General features: G+C 41.7%; 1 protein-coding gene across 1 annotated transcript; it reads right to left on the bottom strand.

Moving 5' to 3' along the window:
* Nucleotides 1-1053: 1053 nt before the first annotated feature.
* LOC104966308 (metabotropic glutamate receptor 4-like) lies at nucleotides 1054-8343 on the bottom strand. Its single transcript, XM_010795496.1, has 6 exons — nucleotides 8272-8343; nucleotides 8106-8158; nucleotides 7576-7598; nucleotides 2328-2463; nucleotides 1989-2143; nucleotides 1054-1211 (listed from the first exon to the last, which is right to left on the bottom strand). The coding sequence occupies exons 1-6, from the start codon at nucleotides 8341-8343 to the stop codon at nucleotides 1054-1056; spliced, it is 597 nt and encodes a 198-aa protein (XP_010793798.1).
* Between the last annotated feature and the right edge of the window lie 739 nt (nucleotides 8344-9082).

The raw sequence follows: 9082 nt of genomic DNA, 5'->3' as shown, positions 1-9082 counted from the left end.
GCCACCAACAACCTATCACATGAATCTCCCGCCCCCGACATACAAAGCAATAGCAATGTTAAAACGAAGTAAACTGGATATAAACTCTCCAAACAGGCGAAAAACCTACCAGTTTCACCCACTGTCTCTGCCACCTCCCGCCATGCCTGGTTCCTCCGGTTTAGGTCCCGGTAGGTGAACAGAGTACCGTCATACAGGACTGGGACACTTGCCACGGCAATGATTAATTTATCTTCCATTTTATGACATATGGAAAATAGTCAAGACCTGCGGTATCAGCATACACGCGGTTTGATTGGCTAGCGCTTGTACTGGCGGGAATTGCATAAACGGGATTTGATTGGCTGATGCCAAGCATTGAGCCTCAAAAGTTGAACATTGTTCAACTTTTGATGCGAATAGATGCTCGTGATGCTTGCAAAGCCATGCCATGCTCCCCACAATGCAGTTCGGCGAAGATTAAAAATCTTCTACGTCACCCCATTCAAGTGAATGGGCGAAGCGTTGAAAGCATTTTTCGATGCCTGTAGTGTAGACGGGCCCTAGCGCTGGATATTCCTGAGAAGTAATTAAAAACTAAGAAATAACTATTAAGATAAAGCATCTGTGAGGAATTCTCCAGGGACTGATATTTTGTCTCTCATCTTTTAAATACATATGTTGTACTACCTAATTGGTGTTTAAATCTTAATAAAATGTGCAGCGTTTTTCCTCCTCCAGACAGATTGTGCTCTCCGCAGCTGTTTATCGTGTGGCTCCGAGCCCGAAGCTTTAACCATGCAGTCCAGCTGAGCCATCCACTTGTTATAGCCATGTGGGTAAACACACTGGTCTCAGCAGAAATATAGTGCAGTCCTGAAATGAGTTTTGAGATTAACTGTGAGTTTGAATATTAAATGTATGGCTGCTCCACTTTTTTTTATAGGTTGGCAATGCTGTCAAAAAACACTGTGAGCCAAATGTGTCACTTGCCTCAAAACATCAGAGGGAGGTTTTTCAAGGTGGTTAAAAACTTTAAGCAAAAAAAAGAAAAGTTAAAAAGCTTTTTCCACATCAGGAGAGCGTCTTACTTGTGCACTTTTTCAGGCCAGACCCTTTCTTCAAGGCGTGACGGCTGAGCTTGCAGCTGAAGTTGTTCTCCCAGAACTCGGCAAACCAGATATTCCTTCTGTTGTTCTCCAGCGTTCGGCTGATGAAATAACGATCAAACCCTAGACAGATCAATAGGTACATTGTCATTGACACAGTGAGTGTCTGTGAAACCCTCATGTGTATACCGTCTAATTCATTGATCATTGCATATGTTTAATCTGTTTGACAGAATATCATTTGATGATCAAATAATTAAAGGTAAAGCTTTACTAAGCACCTTTTATTCTGCAAATAGCTACAGTCCTGCATCACATGAAAGGAATACACTGAACAAACTGAAATGTTCTTTTTAATTACATGTAGTACGTCGTCAAGTTTCACATAACTGTATTAGGTTAGTTAAAAGCAATAATATTAAGTTGAACCTACTACTTATATACATTTATGTTAAATCTGTTGGCATAATACATTTAATTAAAGTCAACGTTTCAGTTTTTACAGTGTACTCACTGAGAAATGCATATAATAATAATTATAAAATAATGATAATGATAATAATAAAGCTTTACAAAGCACTTTTCATACAGCACGTGCTTTACAAAATGGCTAACATCACAAGTAAAAAATAAACAACATGAAATTCCCCTCAGATCAGATGTTAAGAGCTTTACAGATACAGTACATACAGCAACATAAAAAATGTCAACAGGTTAAGAGACACAAGGAGGTAAAAGCTATGATAATTAAAAAAACAATAAAATAAATAATGATTTATTTCGGAAAGATAAGACACAAGACAAGTGAATCGATGCAACAATACACATAAAGTGAACATATAGGTACATGGTTTTACTATACAGGGAGATGTTATATATGTACCATGCTCTTCTCTGTACCTTTGATGGACTGCCGCTTGGGCAGGATGGTGACCGCTCCCTCCGCCATCTCCTCCTGGTCCACCACCGGAGAGATCTTAGAGCCCCAGCTGTCTGAACCCACCCAGATAAAGTGACCTGTCTGGTTGGCCTTTTTAGCCGCTTGGAGTAGCCGCCTGCAAAGGTGAAGAGACAGATGTTGTCATGGATAAGGTCAGCATCCCGACCAGCTCTGCTTTGATTTTGTTTTGCAATTCATTACACAGTGGTTAAGCAGAGCTGGAAGGAATTGGATGTTTCCCGACATGTTTCCCTGCCTGCTGCAGTCTAATCTTCAAAGCAGTTATTACCAGGCCTTACCTGATATCGTCTTCGCTTGCGAAAAGTATGACGACTCTCGCGTTCGGGTTTTCCCGGAGACGCCGGATGATCTTGTCAAACCCCCCCAGCTTGGGCTCCCGGGGAATCTTCACAGACTGGGAGATGCACACACCCCCTGAACACACACAAGTTCATAGATGTCAATGTGATAATTAGGAGAAACTGAAGAACAATGCCTTTACAGCATCAAAGGAATCACAGAAACCAACACAACAAATGAATTCAACTTTAAGTATTTTAATTTAATTGAAATCTTATTAGGTACAAATAAAAAATATTGAGTGAGGTAATGAATCCGAGGGCTTTGTGTTGTCAGTTTACCAAGGAATGCGCAGAAAACTGAAACTCAGATGGTGAAATGGCATTTTCCCCAGCAGAGGGATAATTGGCTTGTAAAGGAGAGAACTCGCCTGGCTGTCTTTGAGAGTTTCTTTGACAGTATGCCGTTTTGTGGGAAAGGTAATAATGTGACGTGTGGCAGTGTTTATGTTGTTGCTCCATTATTTATAGAGTACATTGAAAGAGTACATTCCTGTACATGAGAGTTTCGCTGAGGCTTTTATTCTGAAAGGCACATTTACATTAAGGTGTTAAATGTCTTACTTTCCCATTGTTCCTTAATCAATGTTATACTTTTTTTATAAAGGGTTTATATTGTTTTCAATGTAGAGTGTGTTGACTTTCCTATAACATTAAAAAAGGCCCTCTATTGTTTTTTGGGGATTTCTCTTTCCTGTAGTGTAGTGTGTTATAGGTTTTTGTGGATGTAAATGGTCTGCGAGGGCTAAAATCTCAAGGTTCACTCCACAGGGAGTTTCTCTGCCACATGATCCCCCCCACCTGAAATGCCTCCATTGGACCTCTGTTTACTTAAGTAACATAATGTGTAACACTCAAGCTTGTATTAGCTAGCGCTCCGACACATAACACGTGATAACCTAAGGGGCTGGACATCTCTTAGCAGTTGACCAACCAAAACAGAGCCGTCCAGCGAACCAATCAGAGCAGACTTGGCTCTGGTTTCAGACAGAGGGTGAAAAGAGGTGCTGCAGCACAGGCAGTATGAGAAAAAAAAGGCTTTTTGAACATTAAAGCGTGGAAACATGTCTCAATAGAGGCATTACATACCTGAAAATATGCATAACATGTATTTTTTTATTTCCCTGTAAATAGGAAACTAATTTCTTTGCCAATTTGCTTTTGGTGAAAAGAGTGTGAAGAAAATGTAATGTTTATTTTCTCCTTTTTTGATCTTATGTTTGTTTTTTTCTTTGTATAAACCTGTTATCGTGAGCGGAAGTTTGTGTAGGTGTGTGTGGCGAGGCCGAAATGTAACTTGGAATGCCCGCTTAGACCAACTGAAAACATGACCATTACTTTGAATCCTTGTAAGAGCACACAAACATTCACAAAAAAAAGAAAAAAAAGGATGTTGTGATTGGTTTTGTTCAGTTTAGATTCAGTTTAGATTCAGCCAACATGTACATAATGTACACTGTAGATCCTATACATGGATACACATTGTACTTCTCACTATTGTCAATGGAGACCAGTTAGAGTAAGCGAAGCATAACTTTGTAAACAACTCTTTGCCAAAGTGAGTCTTTGTTTATTTACACGGTAAAGATTAGTCTGACAGGTTGTTCTTCAAAAAGCAATCAGAGGAAACAACGACATAATTGAACAATTAACTACAAATTAATTAAAGGTACACCTCCCTCTCCAACACCCACGTCATGTCAACAACCTGATGCATGCAGATGACAAATTAAACAGCAACAAGGTTCCTAACATTGTTTTTTAGTGCTTGTAAAGTATTAAAAATTACTGTCTTGTGTGTGTGCAATGTGGAAACAACTTTGATGGTGTTGACTCCTGTCATTCTGCTGTCTTCCACCCTGATGCCCAGCTCAATGAAGGGGCAGCCAAATCCCGATTAAGCTGTCCAAAAAACTTTTGATGTATGTGACTGTCTTGTTCTTGCACAGCTGTCATCAAACCTCATTAAGTTTGAGAAGGTCAGACAGAATGTTTGACCCTGTACTCACACATGCAAGGATTTTTAATGTTTTCAGCGAAAAGAAACAGCAACAATTCTGCATTGAGAGCTGTGTAAAGAAAAGTAAAGGATGGTGAGCTCAGCTATAATAGTAAAACAATTAAAGCATCTGCCTATGTCAATTTATCCAAACGTATCATCTGACGTTGTAAATATTTCCTTTTTTCAGCATAGATTAGTGTACATGCTACATTTTGTCATCTTCTATTTCCTCTCAAGCTTTTAATTGATTAGCTTAAAAGAAGAACAACATGTTTGGAAAAAGGACAGCAGTATATCAACATCCCTCAACGCATGATCCCAAAACAAAATCATTCTAACTTGAGACTCCCCGCCAATCTAAGCCGCATCTTTTTAGTTTGTTCAAAACTCCATGAAAAACACAAGAAACGAGATTAAAAAACTTTTAATTTCAGCTGTCAAGGCATGTGGTTTTTATAGTTTGGTACTTTTCATTCCCCTCTCGATGAGTTCCACAGTTTCAATAAAAGATACTTTAACAATCCCACCCAATTTGCAGACCTACTGAATAAGTTCTGGTCTCACACTAAGAGCAACATATTGCAACACTTTTTAATTCAGTTTCCACCGCTGTTAAACTGCTATGAAAACAATTCCCTGCAAGGTTTAATGCCCCAATGTACTGAGGGACTCGGAATGACATATTAGGATTTAAAGGTCCCCTATTGTGCTTTCTGCGGTTTTCCCTTTCCTGTAGTGTGTTATGTGTGTGTGCATGTAAATGGTCTGCAAAGGCTTAAATCCAAAAGCTCATGCCAGATAGACTTTCTCTCTCACACACCCCCCAGCCTAAATCTCCTCTATTGGACTCCTATGTTTACTTCCATAGTGAGATCACAATTTAACACTTGCGCTTCTATTGGTTAGTGCTCCAACACATTGTACATGATAGGCTTAGGGGCCAATAACTAATCAGAGCAGACTGGGCTCTGGTTTCAGACAGAGGGTGAAAAGAGGTGCTGCAGCACAGGCAGTACGAGAAAAATAAATAACTTTTTGAACATTAAAGCATCTAAACGTGTCCCATGATTGTAAGTAAAAGAAGTCTCCATAATCAAAGTAATTAGCACATTTAGGAGTTGTTTTAGCAACTTACAACAACCTTTCTAGATAGTTATGTAGGAGGATCCACCTGCAAAGCTCATATTGATCCATTGTTTCTCCAACTAGGGGAAACAGCCATCAATGACACATCAACAAGACATCGGTGGAGGGGAAAGAGGTGAAACTAGGCCAGAGGATTTGTAGTTGTCTATAAATAAAACATTGAATACAAGGCTCATCGTGCATCGTGTGTGTGATCCGAGAATTGATGTTTGGTACCCCTAAAAAACACAATTGTAGCTATCTTCCCATCATCATTAGTTTCTACTAGAAGCAGGAAGTGTTTACTTTGACTGCTGCAAAGAGCATTTAATCAATTCAGCCATTTGTGTGTGATGAGTGACCCGCCTGTCCGTCTGACTCAAATAGACTTCATTATTGGTCATGTTGGATAAGAGAGAGGCATGCAAATTAAGCTGTCACTTGGCCGTTTGTCACATGCCAAGGTAGAGGGACTATCATGGAGTTATCTTAATAATGTGTTCACTAAAATGAAGGGAAACTAATAGTGACAAATAGCTGCTGCAGCATCAGGACAGCCGCAGTCGTGTAATCTGTCTTTGCCACGATGGCTGAGCAGCTCCCTTTCTCTGCTTGTCTTTTATATTTAGATGCCTTCCAGATAACAACAGACGTAGACATAGAGTGTGAGATCAAGCGAAGGCATCAACAGCCAATGCGTGTGCATTCTTTTTTAATTATGCGAACGCCAAATTTCACAACCACAAAATTGGATTATTTCACAGCCGCATACTTTCATTGTTCCCACATAAACAAATAAACAGATTAGGACAAAATAGGATTTGTTGATACATATAAACATGAGAAACTGTCAAAATGTGAACTGATTTATGTTTTTGATTGAGTTTGTCGAAGATCAAATTCGGGTCCAGTCAAGCTTTATCTCTGTCCCAAATGGTCACTAGACAACTGTTTGATACTGCGACTGCGACACTAGTGTGTAGAATGACATCTTTGTTTCCAAGTAACACTGAATGCATCTGTCTTCCTATTCTGTGTTTGTATCCATTGCAATTGCAGTTGACCAGGCTATAAAAAGTACCAACATAACAATCAAACTAATGAGTCAAATGCTTTTTTAGAGTCAATAAACACAGCAAATATTGCTATTGTCATAATAACTGTCAATTATAGCATCTCTAATCTGGTTCTTTTTCTTATTTAACTGTAAAGCATCATTATGGTGGGCAAAAAACCTGCTACTAAATAAAGAACATGGACAACAACCCATTACAACACATTGAGGGACTGCTTTTCTTTACTGTCCATTTCACCTAAAGGCCCTGACACACCAAACTGACGCCAAAGAACACGTCCCGACGGAACACGACTGTTGTGTCGCCTCACGTCTCCTGCTTCTTGGCCAATAGTCGCACTGGAACACACCGCAAAGACTTTAGCTGTGTGATGGCAGCTGGACGACCATTGCCTCTCAATAACGGTGAGTGCGTACGCGTCAAGCATGCACGTGAACNAGGACTGGGACACTTGCCACGGCAATGATTAATTTATCAAGACCTGCGGTCAATTCCCGCCAGTACAAGCGCTAGCCAATCAAACCGCGTGTATGCTGATACCGCAGGTCTTGATAAATTAATCATTGCCGTGGCAAGTGTCCCAGTCCTGTATGACCGTACTCTGTTCACCTACCGGGACCTAAACCGGAGGAACCAGGCATGGCGGAAGGTGGCAGAGACCGTTGGTGAAACTGGTAGGTTTTCAACTGTTTGGGGAGTTTATATCCAGTTTACTTTGTTGAAGAAGCAGGCTTTTTTTTGCTTTGTATGCCGGGGGCGGGCGGGAGATTCCTGATTGGTTGTTGGTCGCGAGAAATCGCCAAGCCTCAGACACGCCCAGCTTCAATATTTTTTGATGCCTGTAGTGTAGACGGGCCGTTACTCAATACTGTGGGCATTCCCCACAGGAGCAATTTTGGGTGAAGTGTCTTGCCCAGGGACACAACGACATGCTGACTGCAGTTGGGTTTGAACCTGCGACCCCCTGATCCAAACACCAACGCACTATCCACTGCGCCACACTCCTCCCTAGAGACACACATAAGTGTAGGGAGTCAAGGAACCTCAAATGAAACGTAACAGGTGAGTGTCAAAACAAAACAGGAAGTGGGAGACAATACAATAATTGACTTACAAACAGTGTTGGGACTAACGCGTTACTGTAACGCCGTTATTTTTGGCAGTAACTATACTCTAACTCATTATTTTTTAAATTCAGTAACTCAGTTACCGTTACTACATGGTACGTTACTCCGTTATTTTTTTTATATAGTCTCGGCTCCCAGACGTTGGTGAGCGGCGCCAACAGCGAGGCGAACAGAGATGAGAACTGTACTTAAGTACAGTACTTGAGTAAATGTACTTAGATACTTCCTGTGTCACATGCGGAGACGCGCTGTGGGCGTGTTTATGTTTACTAACAAGACTATCATGGCGGCAGCGGAGCTTAAGTCGAGTTTCTCCGCCTGGAGATATTCTCACTATTTCACTTTTGTCGAGCANACTCTCCACCCTTCTTTCATGCTACCGACTGACCTGCAGCTCTCTTTCGACACCACGCTCTCATTCCCTCCGCGCCCAGTGTACTCCTGCCCAGAACAAACGCAGACCAACTCGGGAACCTTGAACAAAAGCAATACGTCAGTCGAGTGAGTCAGGACCAGATACCTGTATCTCTAAAAACTCCCCCGGCAGCAGGTACCTGCTCTCCCCCTGTCTCGCTCGCAGAACACGCAACCGCTCCTTCCCTCTCTCTCCACACACCACCTCGCATTGCGAACCCTCCTCTATCTACACTACCCAAGCAGGAGACGGGACTCTCATACCCAACCATATCACACCTGATGAATCTCAACTCGCTCGCCTCATCGCTCCCACGCCACACTACTCACTCAACCGTGCATGGCGCCCTGAACTATAAGTTCCTCTGGTGGCAACAATACGTTAATAGTCATAGAACCATTTTACTCGCCCGTACTCGCGCTCACTTCTCTCTCCTAATACTGCGTTGGGGCTGCTGAGATGTCTTATTGGGGTTTCTTTTGTAATTTGATGGGTCGTTACTGCGCGTAGATAACTCGCGGCTGGCCATCAAGCGCGAACAACCCGGATAACCGCCATCTGTCTTTCACTTCATTTCCTGTGATCAGGGTATTAAGACTTGGAAGTCAACTGCTGCTGCGGTAAGGTGACAGGAGTTATACTGCATAGCACTCCAGAACAGAGGACTTCAAGTAAACGACGATGCTATTCAAAAACACATTCCTTATCATTCTTCCTTTCTACGCTGCAGCACGTAGCTGCACTGAGTCTCCATGGGAAGAAGCAGTATAAGTGACACCGGCGAGAACGCCAACGGGTCCTTTCCTCGCCAGGTACCGCAGCGCTGCCAGTGTCCTCGTACTAACGGTCAAAAGATGGTAGTAAGTGAACAAGAAAACAGATACGGAAACATTAACTATAATATCTTTGTCTTACGTTAGGCTCACTCGTAATTATAACCAGACTCAAGC

Source organism: Notothenia coriiceps, unplaced genomic scaffold, assembly GCF_000735185.1.
Source record: "Notothenia coriiceps isolate Sejong01 unplaced genomic scaffold, NC01 NC01_scaffold00037246, whole genome shotgun sequence".
Lineage (NCBI taxonomy): Eukaryota > Metazoa > Chordata > Actinopteri > Perciformes > Nototheniidae > Notothenia > Notothenia coriiceps.
The sequence above is the reverse complement of the archived record's forward strand: the minus strand, read 5'-3'. Positions and strand labels throughout refer to the sequence as shown.